Raw genomic sequence first — 21,527 nt, 5'->3', positions numbered from 1 at the left:
ACGGCAGGCCTGCGGGCAGCTCCACACTGGATATCCAGCCAGAGGCTCGCTCGCTCTCCCTGCTTCCTGGGGCCTTTTGTCTCGTTCACATGGAAAGGTTCCTTCTCGGTGCCAACTCAGAGTCTGCTTTGTCTCCAGGCTCAGGACTGCCTCTCACCCAGGCAGAGCACAGGTTCCATACAGATGTGCAAGGTTTGGAACGGAGGCCTCTAGCTCAAAATCAAGGCTGACTCAGCTTCTCTTTGCCTCCTCTGGGCATTTACCTCCTTTGGGACTCTGGGTGTGGCAGGAGGTGGGGGGCTGGACTGAGAGGCAGTGAAGGATGGCAGGGATCCTGGGGTTGGTGTGCTCAGGTTTGAATCCTGATGCTAGGGTATGGTGAATATTCTGTGACTATTCTGGCATCTTTCCCATGAGCTTGCTGTAAGGATTCAGCGAGGAAATGCAGGGAACAGGCTAAGAATGCAGCCTGTCTACAGTGAGCGCTCAAAAGCCACTGGCGGTGGGAGGAGGCCATTCCCTGGACTACACTTCCCTGTGAACGCCATCCCCCCGTTGCCTCCAGCTTCCTCACCTCCCCACAGTGGGCAGTGTGCTATCAGTCCCGCATTACAGCCCAGAGGGGCCTGCTTGGGGGCTCAGCCTGATGCAGCCCTCAAGTTCCTATTCTAGGGTCTAAGGATAAGTCCTGAGGATCGATGAACAAGAATTGCACATTCTTGCCACATCTTATTAATTCATGAGCTTCAAACATGAATTTCGGCCACAGTCTGTAACAGTCATCCTAGAAGGTGTGAATTTGCCCACACTAAACATCAGTCTGCTTTTCTTCATATCCCAAGACAGTCGCCACAGATGGCTCCACCTATCCTCGGAGGAGATCAGGCGCATTTGGGGTGGTGTGGCCGTGGACGCCGGCTAGCCTCAAAGCTCATCACTGCCTTGAAATTACAGTCACGATAAGACCTGCCACTGGGTCTTGTTATCTGAAGCCTCCGCAGAGAGAAGCGTGTATTGCTTCATCATCATTTTGATAACTGTGCTTAAATATAAGTGCTTTTCTGTCTGATCGTGTGCAGCTTGTTTCATGCATTTAAAAATGCAGCTCTGATTAGGGGATGATAGCCCTCAGTAAGACCACACAGAGAACCCTGCCAGTGCCCCTCCTGGGGGACCCCTCTCGCCCCACATCGCATGGCTCCCTGCCCTGGCTGGGAGCTACCGCGCACCACCACTGGTTTTGGCTGCCTTGCTCTTTCCAGACTTTTCTCCCTATTCCTCCTCCGCTGAGTTCCTTTTTTTGTGAAGCAGGTGCTAGATAAATAATTAATAGGGTGGGAAAACTTACTGGAAATAACCCAGCTCGTGTTTATTTCTAAGCAGCTGAGTTTGAGAGCCCCGCTTCAGGTGTATTCCAGGTCGGGAAGGTGTCTCCAGCTGAAGGCAGCTGCTGGGACGTTGAGGGGAGACCGTTGCCAGCAGAAGGGAGAGGATTTTCAGAAAAGCCTGTGCCCTGGGAAGGGTGGGGTATTGGGCAGGGAGGCGCCAGGCTGGGAAGCCCAGGGAATTGTGGGGGGTGGTCTGTGACCTGAACAGTGAGCGGAGGATGCCAAGGAAGAATTAAAATTTGAGTGAGGAACAGAGCCAAAATGCTCCCACACTGGCGGAGTTCTGAGAGGAATCGGATTTATGTGACTGCAAAGAGCAGGAATGGATAGCAGCTTCAGGCATGGCTGGCTCCAGGGCTCACGGTCCCATCAGAGCTTGATCTCTCCCTCCTTCCCTTCCTCCTTGGCTTTCCTCCTGTGGGCTGCTTTCTCAGACAGGCTTTTGTTCACAGGACAGAGCCTCTGCCAGTCCCAGGTTCTGTTACCCTGACAGCAGCTCCAGAAGAAAGCCCTGCCTTCCCCAGCAGTTGCAGCGGACGTCTGAGAGTAGACGTCACTGTTCGGCCAGAGTCATGCACCCTTTTTTTTCATGCTGTTGTTTGAAACAGCTGTCGTCTACTTCCTGTGTCTGTAGACTGGCCTAGAATTTCCTGTAAGTGGATTCTTCCACTGTGTGGTCTTCTGTGACCTCACAAAAGCATGTCGTTTCCAAGGTTCGTCCATGCTGTAGTTTGTATCCAAACTACATTCCTTTTTATTGCCAAGAACTTTCCTGTAAGTGGATTCTTCCACTGTGTGGTCTTCTGTGACCTCACAAAAGCATGCTGTTTCTAAGGTTTGTCCATGCTGTAGTTTGTATCCAAACTATGTTCCTTTTTATTGCCAAGAACTGTCCCATTATACAGGCAGACCACGTGTTGTTGGCCTGTCGGTCTGTTGACGAGCCTTTGGGCTGTTGCTGCTCTTTTCTGCCATCCTGCCCTGAACATTTGTGTGCAGTCTTCAGTCTTCCGTGTGGACACACACTTCTCCTTTTCTTCCATTTCATTCTTTTGTTTGATCTCGTTCCATCTAGGAGTGAAGTGTTGGGTCATGGGGTAACTCTTACTTAGCATTTTGAAGTACTGTTTGTTTTCCACAGTAGCTGCCCCATTTTCTAGTCCCATCAGCCACGTATGAGGAGTCTAATTTGACCACATCCTTACCACACTGGTTACTGTGTGTGTGTGTGTGTGTGTGTGTGTGTGTGTGTGTGTGTGATTACAGCCACCGTAGTGGGTGTGAAGTGCTGTCACATGGTGGTTTTCATTTTTTGTTTCCCTAATGACAAACGACGCTGATTGAACATCTTTTCATGTGTTGATTCAGATCCTTTGTCCATTTTAAATTTGGGTTGTCTTTTTATTGTTGAGTTGTAACCATCTTTTTTTTTTTTTTCCTATTCTGGATCCAACACAAGTCCCTTATCAAACAGATGATCAACAAATATTTTTTCTCATTCCCTGCATTGTCTTTTCACTTTCGCAATGATGTCCTTTGTAGAAGCAGATAAAGTCCATTGTACGTATTTTTTCTTCGGTTCCTTACGCTTTCTGATGTTGTGTACAAGAAAGCTTTGCCGAATACAGGGTCGCTGAAATGTATTCCTGTTTTCTTCTAACCGTTTTACAGTTTCTGTGCTTAGACTGAGTTCGGGGATGCACAAGGAGGTTGTTTTTCTGTATGTTTTGGAAGAAGAGGTCTGACTTCCCTGTGAACGTGTACACTCTTTGTCGAAAAGGCTGCTCTTTCCCCCATGGAATTATCCTGGTGGAAAAGCAGTTGTCCTCAGTGTGAGAACCTACTTCGGGACTTGAAGTTCTTTACCATTGATCCAAGTATCTACCCTTCGGCCAGTGCCCTTCCGTCTTAATTATAGTAGCTGTTGTGGTAGGTTTTAGAATTGGGAAGTGAGTCTTTGACCTTAGTTCTTTTTTCAAGGTTAGTTTGGAGGCTCTGTGAGTTTTAGGATAAGGTTGTAAATTATGTTTAAAAAAAAAAAAAAACAACCCACCAGCAACTGAGGTTTTGATAAGGCATTACGTTGAATCTGTAGATCAATTTCAGAAATATTAATATTTTTATAATACCTTCCCTCTATAAATGTTCTTCCATTTTTTTAGATCATCTTTAATTCTTTTACCAACACTTTGGAGTTTTTAGAGTTTTGTGCTTCCTCTGTCCAGATGCTCATTCTTGAGCCAATCTCTGTGGCCACGGGAATGGAACATTCCAGTAGGGGCCGGACTCATGTGTCTGCTTCTGCAGCTTCAGGGAGTAGCCTCTCCCCAACTTTATGGCCTGAAAACGGGGAATGGAGATTTTTGAAGGGATTAGTATAGTGCTCCTAATAGCGGCACAGAGGAATTGGCTGCTGGGCAAGCAAGAATAAGAAAGGAATTGTCTGTCGTGGTATCTTCCAGTCAAGCCTTCCGGAAAGGCATCGAATGGGATGTAGAGGCCCTGGAGCCAAGGTTTAAAAGGCTCTAGTCCACTTGGTTGCCCCGTCAAAGAAGAGGTGAAAAGAATTCCCTGAGGTCTGTAGCATCTTGGGTTACAGGAGTGGGATTGTAGAATCTCATTATTACCAACGGCCGCACATGAGGGATTTCCGGCGAGGCGGGTTTGGGAACATCAGGTCTGGTCGGTGGACAGAGGTAACAGAGACTTAGCTGGGGAAGTGGGATCTCCCTGCCTGGACGACCAGGACCGACCACACCCCCTCCCACCCAACCCACCTTCCACCTTCGCTGGAACCCCATTCCTCAGGAGCCTGTCCTGGGGCCTCTCCTTAATGCAGCCCGTGTCCATTCCTTCTCCTCTTCCGTTTTGTGTTCTCTGTTTGCAAAGCTGTGGAAAAGCCAGTACCATGGCTTGTGTGCGTCTCAGCTGGTGGAGATGATGACTGTTGGAGGCCCACGGGTGAAGTTCAGAGTGAAATGACCTGGGCAAGGGGTAACGACGAGGGGAACAGTAGCCCAGACTATGTGTACTCTGGGCCGGCGCCGCAGCCACTGTTGCGATCCGTCTTGTAGGGACTATAAAATGAAGTCATCTTCCCAAGGCCCCAGATCTAGTAAGTGGTAGAGCTGGGCTTCACCCAGGCAGTCTGACTCCCCAGCCCCGTCTCTTTGCCAGTCAAAGTGTCTAGCACAGTGCCTGGCACACAGCGAGCCGTCAGCAGGCGTCAGCTGCCGTTTGCAGTCGGAGAAGACTTGACCATGTCGAGCAGCTGGAACTCGGCCCCGTTGTCCCAGGTCTGCACAACCGCTGACCAGTGCGGGATGGAGTCCTCTGCCTCACCCATTCCTCCACACGCGGGTTAGGGTAGAGCTACCCGCTGCCACAAATTTACACCCCAGACTTCAGTTTGCTGCTTGTTCGTATTGTCGTTGGATGTTTGTGGTCAGTTAAGTGGCTTATGCATGGGCCGAAGCCCTTTATATCCTGAGTGTCCACCATCCCTTAGGGCAAAGGTCAGCAAATCTTTTATGTAAAGGACCTGACGGTGTATATGTCTGCCTTTACAAACCATATGGTCTCAGCGGCAGCTACTCCTTCCTGTTGTGGCGGTGTGAAAGCAGTCGGACGACCCATTAACAAATGGGCGTGGCTGAGTTCCAATAAAACTTTATCCACAAGAACTGGGGGGCCAGTGATGTCAGGCCGGGTTTGGCCCTGGGGCCTTGGAACACTGTTCACCGAGGAGGAGAGAGGGAAGGAGAGCGTGAAAGAGACACATCCACTTCTCAAATACCTCAGCCTGGAAATGCAGCCTCACGTCTTAAATTTGACCGGCAAGATGGAGTCTTGCTGAGATGCAGGTCTTGCTGAGTGCCAGCCTTTGGCTGGACCCTGCTGTCCGGGAACACGTCTGCCCCCTGGGAGGGGACCGTGCACATGGGTGTCAGCCTGCGGGGTCTCTGCCACGTGCCCTCGAGGTGCCCTCCTGTGGTACCATGAATGGACTGGGAGTGTCCCTGGACCCGGGTTTGAGGTTTGCCTATTTGCTCCAAGTAGCCTGACATTTTTCAAGGTATTTTGCATCACCCACTCACTTGCTGACTCGAGATGGAAGCTCTTTTTGTAGAATGGCCCCTTGGACATCAGCTGCCTCAGCAACTGAGGTGTGTTCCGTGTGATCTGGTGGAAGGAATTCCAGGCTGGAGTTTCGGTTCTTCTGTTCTTCCTCTCTCAGACTGGGGTGGGCGTCACAGTTGGATTCCGTCATTTTGGCGGTGGCACCCCCATGGGACTGGAGAGCGTAGTGGGATCTGTGGATGCTGAAGTCAGGGGCCGGGGTTTGACTTGTGGCTCCATTGTCCAAAGGATGTTTGACCTTGTACAAGTTTTTTACCTTAGTACCTTAGTGCTAGCGAGGTGCTCCCGACCCCTCCACTAAGCGGCGGCTAGAGCTGAGCCCGGCTCTGAGGGACTCCTGGGGATACATCGTGCCCCTTGCCTAGAGTCCCAGGTCCTACACGGTGACTAACATAACATAATAAAATAGTAATAATAATAATAGTAATTATAATAATAATACATCCCAGGTCCTCAGGCCGGCTGCCGTGAATCGCAGAGGTGCTCTAAGAAGTTAAGGAGGGGGCACCTGGGTGGCTCAGTGAGTTAAAGCCTCTGCCTTCGGCTCAGGTCATGATCCCAGGGTCCTGGGATCGAGCCCTGCATCGGGCTCTCTGCTCAGCAGAGAGCCTGCTTCCCTTCCTCCCTCTCTGCCTGCCTCTCTGTCTGCCTCTCTGCCTAATTGTGATCTCTGTCTATCAAATAAATAAATAAAATCTTAAAAAAAAAAAAAGTTAAGGAGGGTCTGATGAGATCATACACGTCTCGGCTTCGCGTGGCCTGCTCTTTGTTTTCACAAGTCTCTTTCAGCATCTTTCAGCATCCCTTAAAAATCTAGGTGATCTGGCCATGGTGGGCCGGCTTTTGCACCAGGCAAGTTTCCAGCATTAGAGACCTGCTGCCCCTTTCCAGTTGGCCTGTCCACGCTGCCCTGCAGAGGCTCTTGTTAGCCGTGGCCCGGATGGCGCTGAGTGGGTGGTGAAGTCCCGTCTTTCCCCGCGGAGCTCTTCCCGATGAATGCACAAACCGGACTTGTACCCTGTCCCCGCTGTTGGTTCTGCGGTCTCCCTCGCCTACAAAGTCCGTGCCAGGGACAAATGGGCTTTAGCTGCAGGGGAGCCTGCTGCTTGCCTGCACCGAGCTCATTTGCTGTGTCCTGCCAGGGGTCCAGCCTGTACCTAGCACCTCGGAGAGGCTAAGAGATGCCACTCCTGGGTGGGGGCTGGGGGACAGACCACCAGTGACACCTCCATCCACGGTCCACCCTCCCACGCACGAGAGCTGACCCAGCCCCAGCTACTTCTCACCGTGCCAGGGGGAGAGCGTTGCGAGTGACGGTGCTTGGTTCGCTTGCTGTCCGCTGTCGGACTCGCTGTTTTGTGTTTCTGATTTTAGCCAAGCTGTAGGTCTCCTGCAGTTGTGACCCTGGGCCCTGGCAGGCAGGGGTGCCCTCGTGCTTCTGAGCTGAACTCAGACACAAGTGGCTGCGAAGCCTAGCTCCGTCCCTCACCGACGGGTCCCCGTAGAAAAGGCACTTCATCTCTTAGAGCCTCCATTTTCCGATCTGCCCAATGGGGCTGTGAGGGCCCGGTTCCTAAAGCCCTTGAGTGGCGGACTAAGATAACGCAAGCAGACAACTCAGCCAGCTTCTACTGGCCCATGCTGAGCTTGCAGGAAGTTCTTGTTGTTACTGTTGCTGTGAGAAGGATGGAGGATGTGGCTTGGGCCTGTGTGGGTTTCCTGTTGCTTCTCTGAAAGAGAGAGTGGCTTTCTTTCTTTCTGGAACTGGCAGTCAGGCACTGGCGCCTCCTGCGGGTGGCGTCGGGGTTTGCTGGCCCTTCTGTCGCTTGGGGCCGTCCACCGGCAGTGTGCGATTGCTGACGGACAGCCTCCTCGCTGCACCTGCTGGGCTCCCCCGGAGCTGCCCAGCCCTGGGAGGCTGATCTGCCTCTCCGTTTAGCGTAAGGTCTCCCCGCGACAGGGCTCACCACAGCCCCCCTCAGCAGTGTGAGCGGGGGCAGGAGGGTCTCTGGGACCCAGGGGAGGATCGAGCTTGCATTTGGTATGGGTGCCAAGCCTGTGGTCTTCTCCATGAACAAAGCATGGGAAGGATCAGGTCCGAGAGGTCCTCTTCGGTTCACTCTTTCCCACCATAAGCGATATTTCACCCTGGGGCCGCCAGAACCCAGCCTTGGGCTGCCGACAAAGTCCTAAATCTGCCTGTGCATCGTGCAGGAAGTCCTGACTCAGATACGGTGGGGGGAGGGGTGGGCATATGGGGGGGCGGTCTGAAGACGCTTGGCCTTTCCGTGCGGGCGGCAGCGCACACTGTTGGTGGGGTCGGAGGACCTGGTTCAAATCCCAGCCGTGTAATTCACTGAATCCAGGAGCTTGGGCGTGGCCCCTCGTCCCCCCTGCTCCTGATTGCTCATTTGAGATGGGCACATGATAGAACCTACTTCGGAAGCTCGATTGGAGGGTGAGCCAGGTAGCGGGTACAGAGGACTGACCCCAGAGCAGCCCAGAGTATGCGCGGAGAGGCCTGCCGTGATGAGTTCTGTCTGCTGCGCGGATGTTTGTAGTTTCTTGGGAGTTCGTGTTACCTGTCAGACCGGCCAAGTTCATGGTCTCCTTTGCCTTCCCTTTGCCCTCCTTTGCCCAAATTCTTCACAAATGGTGTGGGGGCGGCAATTTAGGACAGTAGCAATGTAGTGCAAAGACAGAGGTGTGGTTTGGGTCTGAGAGTCCAGATTCTAAATTCCGCACTCCACGCTTTGTGTGGATTTGGGAAAGGAAATGACCCTGAAGGTCATTTCAGGTCCCCACCTGTGCCGTGGGGCTCAGCCCTTCGGCAGTGTCTGCGAGCCCCCAGCCGCACATGGGCCCAGCTCCCTGCCTCTGAGACCGGACGCTTTCCTTCTCCTTCAGGTAAATCTGGTTGAAAATACCGCCAGGCGGTTAGGAGCCGGGCTCTGGCGTTAGACAACCTGGGTCCAGTTCCCAGTATCACTGCTTTCCAGGTATTGCCTTTGGGCATGGCGAGTGACATCTCTGGGCTCAGTTTTTACCTGTATAAGGGGTGATGATGATGGCAAGGACCCCACCTCGCCACCTGCCCGTGAGGACGGAGCACAGGCCCGGTGCTCCTGCTATCTGATGACCCCGGGCTCCTTGTTGCTCTCCCTCACCCTCCACATCCTCTCCTCCCCAGGCCAGAGCAGCGGAGGCCGATTTCCCTGGAAGCTGGGGAGAACAGTGTGGGATGGGTACCAAGTACAGAAGGGCCTGCTGGGCCCAACTAAAATAAGCCAAATAATGAAAAGGCACCAGGCGATGTAAGGGTCGCAGGAGGTAATGGACTGATGGACGAGCTCCTGCCCTTTGCTCTCTGAAGGCGGCCCCTGCTATGGAGCCCGGAAGCGCTGAAAGCCCTAAGGTAACACAGGTTCCCGCGGGCCTTCGCTGTGTTGATTTTGGAGGCTACCGGCTCGTCGTGCATGTTCCCTTCAACACAAGCTGAGTCGCCTCCATCTGGGGCTGGGCGTCCGCTGTCCGCTGTGCCGTGGAGAAGCCCTGCCAACTGCGGGGAGTAACGTGGGATGAGATTACTTAGGGAAGTCTCTGCCTTCGTCACTTAGTCTTGGTGCTCGGAATGAAAGGGGCTACAGCCTGACCAAAGCAGGGGTTCTCACGTGTCTGCCCAGGAAGGAAGCCAAGGGCTCCTCGGACCCGCCCACTCCCCTTGCGAGTGAGAGAACGGAGGCTCTGACGGGACCCGGCTTTCCCAGGGACATGCATGGGGTGGGGAGCGGCATGAGACCAGGCCCCAGGCTCCCAGCCCGTGACCTCTCACCTGCACCCAAACACAGGTAGCGTTGGATGCCTGCAGGCTTGAGGTGAAGAAACTGGTCTGTCTGGTGTCGCCTCGTCGCTGGAGAGGTCTGGACACTAATTTTTCGTGCCCGTTAACTTGGAGGGTTTGCCATGCCCCTTCTTCTAGAGCTCATGCCAACTCCGTGCCGTGGGAGAACGGGGGTGGGATGGAGATGGGGGTGTGTGGGGGAGGGGTCCTCTCTGAGAACCAGCAGGGTCTGCAGAACAAATCCATCTGAAAGTGCAGGCTGGAGAAAAGGTATAGCAGAGCTTACCAGAAGGCAACCCGGAATCCTACGAGAGTCGAGCTGGGGTACCTCTAAGCGTGGGTACAGCTGGCATCTGGTAATATCCCCACCAGGGCCCCAGGAGCCTGTTCTTCCGGGTAACCTAGGGGGCCAGCTCTCACGGGTGGCTCCTGTCTACTCTTCCAGGAGTAAGAGCTGCATTTTATTGATTTTTTTCGTAGTAGTCTTTTTTTTATTTATTTATTTTCAGCGTAACAGTGTTCATTGTTTTTGCACCACACCCAGTGCTCCATGCAACACGTGACCTCCATAATACCCGCCACCTGGTTCCCCCAACCTCCCACCCCCCGCCCCCCCTTCAAAACCCTCAGGTTGTTTTTCAGAGTCCATAGTCTCTCATGGTTCACCTCCCCTTCCAGTTTCCCTCAACTCCCTCTCCTCTCCATCTCCCCATGTCCTCCGTGTTCTTTGTTATGCTCCACAAATAAGTGAGACCATATGATACTTGACTCCCTCTGCTTGACTTATTTCGCTCAGCATCATCTCTTCCAGTCCGGGCCATGTTGCTACAAAAGTTGGGTATTCATCCTTTCTGATGGAGGCATAATACTCCATCGTGTATATGGACCACATCTTCCTTATCCATTCATCCGTTGAAGGGCATCTTGGTTCTTTCCACAGTTTGGCGACCATGGCCATTGCTGCTATGAACATTGGGGTACAGATGGCCCTTCTTTTCACTACATCTGTATCGTTGGGGTAAATACCCAGTAGTGCAATTGCAGGGTCATAGGGAAGCTCTATTCTTAATTTCTTGAGGAATCTCCACACTGTTCTCCAAAGTGGCTGCACCAACGTGCATTCCCACCAACAGTGTGAGATCTGCATTTTAACAAGGACTCGGAAACCCCAGCTAAGTGGTCGGGGCCTGGGCTCTAGAGTAAGCCATGAGATCGGCCTCAACTCCTCTTCCAGACTGGTCATCGCTAGCTCTGTGAGCGCAGGCAAACTCCTTAGCGTCTCTGTGCCTCAGTTTCCCTAGCTGTGAAGTAGGGGAGGAGAAGAAGGGACCGTAGAGGGAAGAACATTCAGCAGCGTCCGTCCAGTCAGGGAGCACTTACCAAGCGCCTGCTGGTGACGCCAGGTACCGTCACCAGGCATCAGGGTCATATGCGGTCATCACTGCGAAAAAGTAAAGGGGTAGGGAGGGCAGCAGAGTGGACCAGAGGGTCACTTGTTGGAGCAGAAGGGACTTTGGGCAGAAGTGGGGAGACAGGGAGTGACATGAATCGTGCAGATATCTGGAGGGAGGGCATTGCAGACCGAAGCAGCAAGTGCAAAGGCTCGGAGACCGAAGCCGTCCGCCACCCTTCTGTCCAGCTCCCTCAGCCCTGCTCACCCTCCCCCGGGCCCGCCCTCCCAGGGCCTCCCCCCGCCACCATCTGCAGAAATCCTGCTCACCACCCCCTGCTCCCCAGACCAAGGCCCATCATGCCTCCTGCTAACGCGCTCCCACACCGGCCTGGCTGCAGGGGCCGGCCGCTTTACACTAGAAGCCCTGGGCATGGTCTGCCCTAGAGTTTCGTTGGTGACGCGCCTGCCTGTCATCCACTCCCAGACCGAGAGCTGCTGCTGTGGCTTGTCATTGGTCTCGGGCACCCAGCACGGCACCGGGCCCAGCAGCCTCCTGGAAGCGTGGTCCCTCTGGGGCAGCCCTCGTGGTGCCCTCCTCTGTGACCTGCTACCCACAGGCCCCAGTGCAGCCTGGCGTCCCGGGAGTGCAGATGGCAAAGGGACTGTATACCCTGGTGCCTGCTGGCTCCTTGGGTCCGTGAGCGACACGTGTAACATACACACTTCTCTGGGCTCCGTAATGTCAGAGGGGGAGACCGTGACCTCCGAACGGTCACTTCTGTTTCTTGGTTTGCTCTGTCCTTCCCGGTTGATGACCGACTACGTGCTTGGTAAAGGGGGACGGGCTAAGTTGCTGGGATGAAATCATGACAGGACTTTGCTTCCCTTGTCCCTTCAGAAGGGCATTGACTTTGGCTCCTGAATTCGGGGGTATTTGTAGAGACCTAAGGCGTGAAATTTTCACTAAGGGCCCTTTAGAGACCCATCTCAGCCTTCCTCCCCCGCCCCTCCCCAAACTCTGCAGACAAAGCCCTCTCCTCTCCCTCCTCCCTTCACACGAGGCGCATTCCAGCTGCGAGCACCCAAGAGAAAAGCTTGTTCAGTGAGACTTGTTGAAACCAGCCAGTCACTCGTCCAGCCGCCCAGCCCTAAGTGTGCACCTTTATTATTTCCCCACGATAATCAAGTGAAGATCTTTGAGCAGCTCTGCCAGAATTACCCCATCAGAAGCTTATACAAGGGGCTCGGTGGCGTTTGGGAAGCGGACAAGGGTCTATCGTGCCTGACAATTTGCTGCTCTCAGAGGCCTCCGTGGAGAGTATTGGAAGCGGCAATTGCCGGAACTGTCTCTCCTGGCTTCCCGGTTTGCGGTTACATAACGGTCTCCCTGGAAACAAGGGCTCAGGCATCACACCCGTGAGGGAGCACGGCTCGCGGAGCTCACCAGTGTGCGGCACGAGTGCGGTGCGGGGCGGCCTGTCCCCATGTCCCCGGAGGGTGGGCCAGGGCCTGCGGCTGAGATCAGTGGCTTCCTCGCCTCGCAGCTGACCCATAGGGGAAAGAGGAAAGGCTGGTTTTCCATACTCTGAGATAAAGCAGAGCGACAGGGCCCGCGCAGAGCTCTTACACTCAGGAGTCCAAACTCCTTCTCCGTCTTGGGGAAGGAACAGCTGATTGTGTCTCCTGCTTAAAAATTCCAGTTGCCCCGAGGGCAGAGTCCACGTTCCCTGCATGCCCTCCCCGGTGTGCCCCGCCAGCTGCGCCCGCTCTGCTCCTGCCTCCGGGCTCCCTCCAGCCGTGGCTCTTGACGCATCCCAGCCCTTCCCTGAGTAGCGCCTCTCTCCCCCTCTGTCTCAGAGCCGGGGGACGCAGGCGCCAGCCCAGGCCGCAGGCTCCGTCACGGTGAGCGTGTGGGCCCTGGCCCTTCAGCCTCTGCCTCCGCTTCCTCCCGCGGAAGTGCCTCTCTCAGTGGGCTTCTGAGACTGCCCTGAAACCGTGCCCAAGTGTGCGCAGCCTGGGGCCCGGGGAGGAGCAGCCCCCTGCTGCCGCCCTGTGATGCTGGCAAGAGAACACCAGCCTCTGGGGAACCCCCTTGAGCCCCACGGGAGACCCCGCGCACTCCTGTCACAGTGACTGCCTTGCTGACCTCTTCCAGCTGACTGGAAACCCCATGAAGTCAGGACCCAGAACTTATCTCCCTGGGTGTTCGCAGTGCCTGGCTCACAGTAGGCCCCGAGCAGTCTGTTGAATGAGTGAATGAACCAGAAGCAGCTGGATCATTGAATCAGGAAGTGAATGAGTCCAGCCCACCCACCTGTCTGACCGAGAACTTGAGTGCATTTGCTTCCCTTCGCCCGTGGCAGCCTGGGCCACGCCACCAGCGCCTCTTGCCTGGGTGACCACAGCGGCCTCCCCACTGGTCTCCCTGCCTCTAGATCTCCCCTCCCCTCTCTCCTCCGGTCTCACGTTTGAAGGTGCCCCGCCTAGGGGCCTTCCTTTCCCCACCACCCAAGCCAGTCCGTCCGTCTTCCTCCTGTCTGTCCCACACCCAACTCTCCTGTAGCACTTACCGTGATGGATTCATGTACCCACTTCTTGTCTCCTTCCTCTACCAGCCTGGAAGCTTCTCGAGGGCAGGGGCCGTGTCTGTTCACCAGTGTACATTCTTTCAAGGCACACTGCCTTGGACACAGGCAGGTCTGCAGCAGATTGCCAGGGAGCGTGCCCCGTGGGAATCTGCAGAATTAGCAGGAGGACCTCTCACGGCACATGGTGGAAATCTGGACGTCTCTGGCTTTCGGCAGCGAAATTAGTTTCTCATTCAGCTAATACCCAGTGTGGGCGAGGAGTGTGGGGGAAGGTGGCTTCCTCTCGAGTGGCTCTGCTGCCTTCCTGTAGGACCGCTGCACTCCCAGAGGAAGGGAAGAGAAGGGGGGGAGGGCCACAGGGTCTGTGCATTCTCCTGGCAAGGCCTGGATGTGGTTGGCATGTCGTCTGCCAAGCCCGGCCTGGGGCTCCCACCCCGCAAGGATGCCGGGAAGCTCATCCTCCTTGTTCCCCGGGAGAAGAAACGGGGCGGGTGAGCCAGTCTGCTCAGAATTGGGCATGGGAGGACATGTCATAGCCAGGGTCCTCCTGCTGGGCTCCGTGGGAGTCTGATCAATGTTCCAGAATTCTCCAGCCGGGGACAGTGTGACAGGTCACCTGACTCCGCAGTCGCCGTCCCTCCGCAGGGCCTGAGCAGTTTGCCGCTCCTGATGGAAGCAGACCTCCCATTTATTTTATAAAACACCATGATGTTCCTCGATGAGAATGAAAAGGAACTCAGAATTACAGAGTCACCTCTGCCTGCCGGCAGACAGCTCACAGAAAGACCCGACCCCCGTGTCAGCGGGGTGGGGGCTGGGGGTCTGGGACTGAGCGTGTGTTCTAGGAAGCACGCCTCCCTCTCTGGTTTACAGTATTGCATCATTTGTAAAGCTGCTATTTTTGTTTTTTAAGATTTTTATGTATTTAGAGAGTGAGCATGAGCAGAAGGAGAGGGCCAAGCAGGCTCCCCACATTGCCCGGGTCAGTGTCCTGACCCCAAGATCACACCCTGAGCTGATGTCAAGAGTTGGGTATCGGCCAGCAGAGCCACCCGGGTGCCCCCTCACAGTTGCTGTTCCTGATGTGACGGCGCCTTTATTTTCCTGAGGCTTGAAACCAAATTCCCTTTTCTGGAGGGAAGAAAATACTCCCATCCAGAGAACCCTGGGTGGTCTTTCCCGAAGTGAGGCCTGATCCCCCGCACTACTAGCCCTAGACGCCGAGTGACGGTAGCATTGCGATGGGAATGCTGCAGAAACGACAGCGGGGCCACGGCTGCGAGGGCTCACAAGCAGCCCCCGGACGCGTCTGGCAGGTTCCGTGAGCTCAGCTTCCATCCACTATGGCCGTTTCTTGTGCCATGTTTAGGCTGCAGCCCAGAGCCCAAACAGTGAACTCAGAAATACCTCAGGGCCCTTTCAGCGCTGACCCAACCCTGTGGGGCAGGCTCCCAACGGGACACCCATCTCCTCCCGGGCACCCCATGTGACAAGTGGGGTCTTTGAAGGACCAGCTCCCTGTCCTTATGCATTTTATTGTCTTGTGCTTGCTGCCCAAGGCCATGTGGAGCCAGCCTCCCTTCCTCCCTCCCGCTCCTCTCAGGGGTCTTTCTCTTCTCTCGTTGGACTTGGCCACAGCCTCCAAAGCGTTCTGCCTGGTGCCCTGCCTTTCCTCCCCTGAATTCATCTCCTGCATTTATTCATTTTTGCAGTAAGTGTTTATGGGGCCTCTTGTGATCTCCAGGCACTGCGTTAGACTCTGATGATACTGGGGGGAACAAGACAGGGAATGACCCGCCTCCCTGGGACTTAGAATCGATGAGCGGAGGTGGGCGGCAAAAGGCACATGATGAGCCAGCGAGACCATTCCAGGCAGTGGTGAGGACCGCAGAGAAGAGAACGGGGCATCTCTAGCTAGTGTGTCCTGGAGGGCTTCTTGGAGGTGGTGGCACAAGAGCAGAGACCAAAATTGCGAGGTGTTCCAGGCCAAGGGACCAGCTCTGGCAAGGTCAGAAGGTCCCAGGAGGGGGTGTGTGTGATGCGGGGGCGGGGGCAGATAGGTTGACAGTGTTGGGTGGGTGCTGGAGGGGGGAGCAGGGAGGCGGGAGGTGAGGTTGGCGGGGCGTGCTGTGGCCACATTGTGCCGTTCCCTCTGAGCCATGCTGACGGTTTAGCTGCACGTGTTGCGGAGACGGATAGAGTTCACGGGGAGCCATCGTAGAATTCTGAGCTAGGACGGTGTCGTGACAGTTGAAGGCTGCCTGTAGCCCGTGTCCCCCAGAGCCGTCTTCCTAAATGCCTGTGAGATCACGCGTCTCCTGCATCCGTCCTCCGGCGGCTTCCTTCTATGATGGTCTGGGAGGCTGTGCACGACCCACTCCGGCAGCCACTAGTCTGCTCTCGCTCAGACGGCTGAGCCCAGCTGTGGGGCCTTCCCTCTGTCACCCGCCACACCTCCTGCCTTTGTCCTTCGCATCTGCTGTTCCCTCTCCATGGCGTGTCTGTTCCCCACCTGAGGGTACTCACCTAGACCCTCTGACGGACGTGTCTTTTCTCCAAGAGATGTCAAAGGACTGTTTTCAGGAGTGACTTCCTCTGACTCCAGCCCTCTCTCCGTCCCTCTTGCAAACTTCCCTCGAGCTTCGCTGAGCCCCCATGGATCACAGCTTCGTAGCACTTGCCCCCTGCCTCGACACCCACCGTCTGCCTGCCGGTCATCACCCCATCCACACAGAAATGCCTTGAGGGAAAACATCCTGGCGGAAATCCACAAATCTTCATCTCTCGCCACCCAGCCAATGACATTTGTTACCTGGGGCTTAGCCTAGGTTATCACGGATGAGGTGGGCTCCATCCTTAGCCCCATTTTTCGGATGAGAAGCCTGAGGCTCCCCCCTCCCCAGTTTAGCCACCTGACGGTGGAGCTGGTAAATGGCAACGCAGGTCGCTCTGCCTGCTGCAGGGAATGTCATCGGGTGCGATCATCCCACAGTGTGGTCTCTCGGATGGTGTCATAAGGCGCCCAAGGAGGCCAGGCAGGGGATCGGACCAAGGGGGGCAGCTAATGAGGGCAAGACCACTCAGTTTTTCAAGGGATGCCAGGAATCTGGGTTTTAGGCTGAAATACCTGGTTTTAGTATTTGGGGGCCATATAGGCCACAGTAGCTTGCGGGAAAAGTAGGACCGTCTTCACCAGCAGGTCAGAACGCGGCTGCTCCCCGAGCAGGGGAGTCTGTTCTGGACAGTGTTGCCTTCAACTTGCTGGAGTCCCCAGCTTCCTTCTGGGATGGACCACCGCCTCTCTTTAAAATATTCCAGAAGCAGTAGGCACATTTGAAAACTGGGATCTTTAAACATGGGCTATGTATGAGATCACACCAGCAAATCAGCATTCGTTTTTTCAGAGGTGCTGATGGTACTGTGGTTAAATAGGAAAATGTTCTTCGGGTTTCGGGAAGGCATGCCACAGCCCCCTGCCGTGAGATGTCACGATGACTATAATTTACTGTAAGAGACCTCAGCAAAAAGGTAGTAGTGATGAAGCAAATACAGAAAGGGGTTATGACTTTTTTATTAGATAGAGGCTTGTGGGGATTCATGATACGATTTGCTCTGCTCTTTGCCATATTTGAAATTTCCATAATAAAGTAAGAATGAAATGACAGACATAGGGGGAAAAGGCCATCTCCCACGGAGAGCTTTGAGCTCCTCCCTGCCCCACTGCAGCCTCGGCAGGGTCTCTGGGTGTCTGCACCTCCAAATCAGAGACCCGCGGAGAGTGTGGCCCCAGGCACTGAGGTGACATGGTGACGGGCTTCCTTGTCCTCGCACGGTCACCGGCTTCTGCTAGCGCTGACCCCGAGTGAATCCTGGTTTGGGGAAGCCTGTGGTTTGGAAGACTCACAGCTTTTTCTTCTGTGAGTTGAAGATCATCTTCCGGGTGGCGGGTGGCTCCCACTCTGGGCGGGTTAAGGACCCAGGACCCTGCTGGTCCACCTCCGGACTCTGAGCCCTCGGGCACGTTCCTTACCCTTTCTCAGCTTCTGCTTCCAGCCTCAGACGGGCTGTAAGCGTGCGAGGCAAGGAGCACACTGAGCACAGAGCACGAGTAAAGATTCCACAGGTATCTTCACTCTGAATCGCTCTGGGAGAAGTTGCCCCCTTGTCAAAGTGAGATTGCTGCCGTGTTGGGTCCTCGTGGGGCTGGCCGGGTTTCCAGGCAGGGGCCCTCAGGAGGAATGAGTCCATGCAAGGGGGTCGGCTCCTCCCAGGGTGAGGCCTTTCTGCCACATCACTGCTGCCCATGGGACCTGGGGGAGAGGAGGCTCCGAGACAAGTGAAAATGGGTGTTTTTGCCCCCCAGGTGGCATCGCCCCACCTCCCTTTGGAGTGTCCTCGCTCCCTGGGATCCCCGTGCCCGCCCAGCCCTACAGGCAGCACGAGGAGTCACCTCCCCTCTCCATCTCTGTGTGTTGCCCCTGGAGTGGCCTGACCCTCTGTGCGGCAGGAGGGGAGAGACCTCCATGAGCTCAGCGGAGGCCGATGGGCTCCTTTGTTGTCCCGCGACAGCCTCTCTGGCCAGCCTCTTGAGTTTTTGTGCCGATGAGAACTCAGGCCTCAGGAGCTCCATGGGACGCTCACCTGGCACGTTCTTTGCCTTCCCGAGGAGGAGCGGCTCACTGCAGGACGGCAGAGCAGCACCTGGTGGTCAGACCAGGGAGGGAGCACAGGCCCAGGGTGCTCCCCTCCCCCGCCCTGGTGGCTGTGGGAGATCAGAGTCCCTCCTGGGGGGCTCAGCAGTGGTCAGTGTTCTCACCCTCCTGAGGAGGGGCGGAGGGTCACACTGAGGCGGCTCACAGGAGTGGCCCTGGGCGAGACCTCACTGTGGCCTGGAAAGGGCCTGGGGTTGGCCGGGGGGGGCGCTTGCCACCAGCCACAGCTCCGTGACCCTTCCTCCCGCTGGTGCTCCGGAGGGCTGCCAGATGAAACACGGGCTGCCGGTGAGATCTGAATTTCACATAAACGATGAATAATTTCTTAGTTCGAGTATGTCCCAAATACTGCAGGGGAAGTTTTATTGTGTGGTACGTAGTTGAATACTGAGAAATTATTGAGTCATGAATTATTGAATATGGAGTTATGAATACTGGAAAATTCTGCGTTGTTTCTCTGAAATCCAGCTCTCACCCAGCATCCTGTAGTTTTGTTTGCTGAGTCGAGCAGCACTTACAGACTCTGCCCGCCGTGCTCAAGGCTTGGCGAGGCTTTGTGGGTGCTCTTCTCCCAAGATCGGGGCAGGTGCTGGGCAGGTCCGCGGGTGCCTCGGAGAGCAGCCTTGTTCAGCACACTGTTGCCAAGCCCCTGCTGGGGTGAGCTCTGAGCCGGCGGGGGCAGGAGGGAGTGCCCTGCTCCGCCGGTGGGACCTAGTTCGTGCCCACGTTACCTAGACCCTCTCTACATGCCGCTCCCTCCTCTGTCGTGTGACATGAGTCAGCGTGTGTCTCCTCTAGTGTTCTCATGAGGACGGATGACCCCGTTCCCCCTCCTGCCCTCCCTCTACTCTTCCCTTACCCCCACGTGGCTCTGCGTTTCCGTCTCTCCCGGTGCTGGCCAGGGTTTCCGCGTGGTGAGCCAGGGCCCCCAGCGCAGATGGGAGTGAGCAGGGTGGGCTCCAGAAGTGCTGAGGACTCTCATTTCAAAATTCTTAGGGATGTCGACCTGGGGACAGTAGATCGTCACACAGGTCCAAGTCCTGGTGCCCAGCAGGCACATGTGGGAGGCTGGCGCTACAGTGCCGAGAGGCAAGAGGACTCGGGGCTGGAGTGGGGAGTGGGAGCGAGGACAGTCAGGTGCACTGAGCCCGGGAGCACCGAGGGCTGGAGAGACTGCATGGACCTGGGGGCCGTGCCTGCCACTGGAGCCCTGCTGCCCAGCCAGAGCCGGATGTGGCCCCCTGCGGCCATGTAGCCTAGTGTTGGAAGAGCCTAGTGTTCTAAGAGAAGGCACAGATTACCAATAAAACCTTTCTTAAATAGTGGCGACTGATCCGGATTTTGGAAAATTCCCACATTGGCAAATTAAGCACTGTCTTCTGGAAGGCAGCATTTAGTGGGATGGACAATTACTTGGGCCTGTGTGGTCACCGGGTATATTGGTGCATCCCATCCTGGCCTGTGACCTCTGCCAGTGACACAGCAGTGAGCGTTTTGGGTTCTTGGTTCGGTCCCCAGCCCCATCACCACGTGGTAGGTGCTCATACATGACAGCCACAGTGGTAAGACTCCACTCGTTCACGGGCACACGGAGGTGGTCGTAGGGACCCGCTAGGCCCTTCTCAGTAGGAATGTCACAAGCATCTTCCTTGGTGCTCAGCGTGATCGCCCGGGGGAAGCCTTAGGCACCGTCTGCACATGGCGGTCGCTCCGTACACATTAGCTTGCTGCCTGGTGGTGACTGACTGCTGGGTCTTCTCCGGGCTGTTTTCGGACGGGCGAAGAGAGCACACCTGAGCATGCCGGCGTGTGTGTGTTTTCTCAGGATGCCAAGTTTGTGGAGGAGCGGAGGAAGCAGCTCCAGAATTACCTGCGCAGCGTCATGAACAAGGTCATCCAGGTGGCCCCCGAGTTCGCCGCCAGCCCCAAGAAGGAGACCCTCGTGCAGCTCATGCCCTTCTTTGTGTAAGTACGGTTGTGTGTGTGTGTGTGTGTCCTCGCCACGCTGGGGCCCAGGTGCTCCTAGAGCCATGGGCCACGGTATTGCAGACTGCGAGAAGGGCTTGGAGACCTCGAGTCTGCATTGGAGCGTGGCTGAGCTGAGGTCTGCAACTAAATTAGGCCGGTGCAGTTTTCTGCTTCATGCCTTCTGATCAAAGGAGAGACTGATTTTCTCTGCAGCTCACAGAATGTTCCAGAACCAAATAGGTCCATCGCTGTTGCCTCGGTGGGTAAATGATGCACCACATTCTCGGACTCCCACTGGCACTGACTTAAGTCGTAGCGTAACTGTGACCTAACTTAAAATCAGGTATAAATTTCTTGTTCTTCTATCTGATGAAGTTGGAAAGAAAGTGGAAGGCGTTGTTGACGTGTGAAGCACTTACTAAATCATGACACTTCTGAACTGTCAGCACATCTGAAGCCGAAGCTTTGCTCCCAGGGGCACACGGCACGTTCTTTGCGCTCACCCCGTGCGGCGCCCGGGTGTCCTTGCCCCCTCTTCTCCACTCCCGTTGCTGGGGAACATCTGTGCCGCACCTGGGGGCAGGCGGTCGTCACGTGGCGTCACTGGCTGATCACTGATGAGTCCGCTCTGTGCTGTTAAGTCTGTCTCTAGCCTGACCTGCTTGCACCCTGGGATCGGGACCGAGGTGACGGAGCAGCCTTTTTCGCTGAGCCTTCAGATGCTACAGAACACAATCATATCGTTTCTAGAACATTAGCATCACATGGAAACACGAGATGGAACATCCCGTATGGCAAACCTGTGGATCCCTTAGTTGAGAAGCACTGGTCTGGGTCTGTGTGACAGGTCGAGGTAAATCAGAGTTTCTTTGTAGTCCAGCTCTCGGCAGGTCAGGGCTTGGGGGCCTGTCCTCGGGACCAGTGATGCTCTAATTTCAGGCCTGGAGCTTTGCTTTTGTCCTGGGGCGTGCCTTTGGGTCACACTTGAACTCCCAACCAGACAGACGTTGGCCTGACTGGCCCCCTTACTGCTTGCAGCTTGCTTTTGTTTTTTCTAATTGTTTCAGGGCTTTTGTGAGAAGACAAAGCCTGTATTCTGCCTCGGGTAAAAGGCACCTTTGTTTCCTGCATGCATTATGGGAAACTGTGTTTTTCTCTCATTCCCTTGTAATAGCTCACAGGGGGAGCTCCCATTCTTCTAGGGGCAGCCTCCTGGCTGGGATGGTGTTGGAGATTAACCCCTCACTGAGTCCTGTGAGTTTGGGCTAAATTTTCTGATGAAAACCGAGTTAGAGTCAGTCTTAAGACCCTGATCTGAGAAGGAAGGAAGACTGGTCACAGCAAGCTGGTGTCCTTCCTGCTGGGTGCAGGCAGCCCCAGCGTCTCGTACGTGCATCTCAGTGTGGGGCGAGCTCAGCCGTGCCAGTTGCCATTCACTGGAGCCGAGGGAGAAACCTTTTATGCCTAATTAGCACAGAGAGCGTAGGGTTTGATGTC

At 55.3% G+C, this 21,527-nt stretch overlaps 1 protein-coding gene across 3 annotated transcripts in view; it reads left to right on the top strand.

Moving 5' to 3' along the window:
* SNX29 (sorting nexin 29) overlaps window positions 1–21,527 on the top strand; it is a 476,823-nt gene that overhangs the window by 413,357 nt on the left and 41,939 nt on the right. For all 3 annotated transcript variants that reach the window (XM_045993249.1, XM_045993250.1, XM_045993251.1), the window contains exon 20: window positions 19,888–20,027. In XM_045993249.1, coding sequence (XP_045849205.1) covers window positions 19,888–20,027 — 140 coding nt within the window. The remainder of the gene's footprint in view (window positions 1–19,887; window positions 20,028–21,527) is intronic.

The sequence above is a fragment of the Meles meles genome, chromosome 21 (genome assembly GCF_922984935.1).
Source record: "Meles meles chromosome 21, mMelMel3.1 paternal haplotype, whole genome shotgun sequence".
Taxonomy (NCBI): Eukaryota; Metazoa; Chordata; class Mammalia; order Carnivora; family Mustelidae; genus Meles; species Meles meles.
Note: the sequence above shows the minus strand (reverse complement) of the source record. Positions and strands in the feature narration are given on the sequence as shown.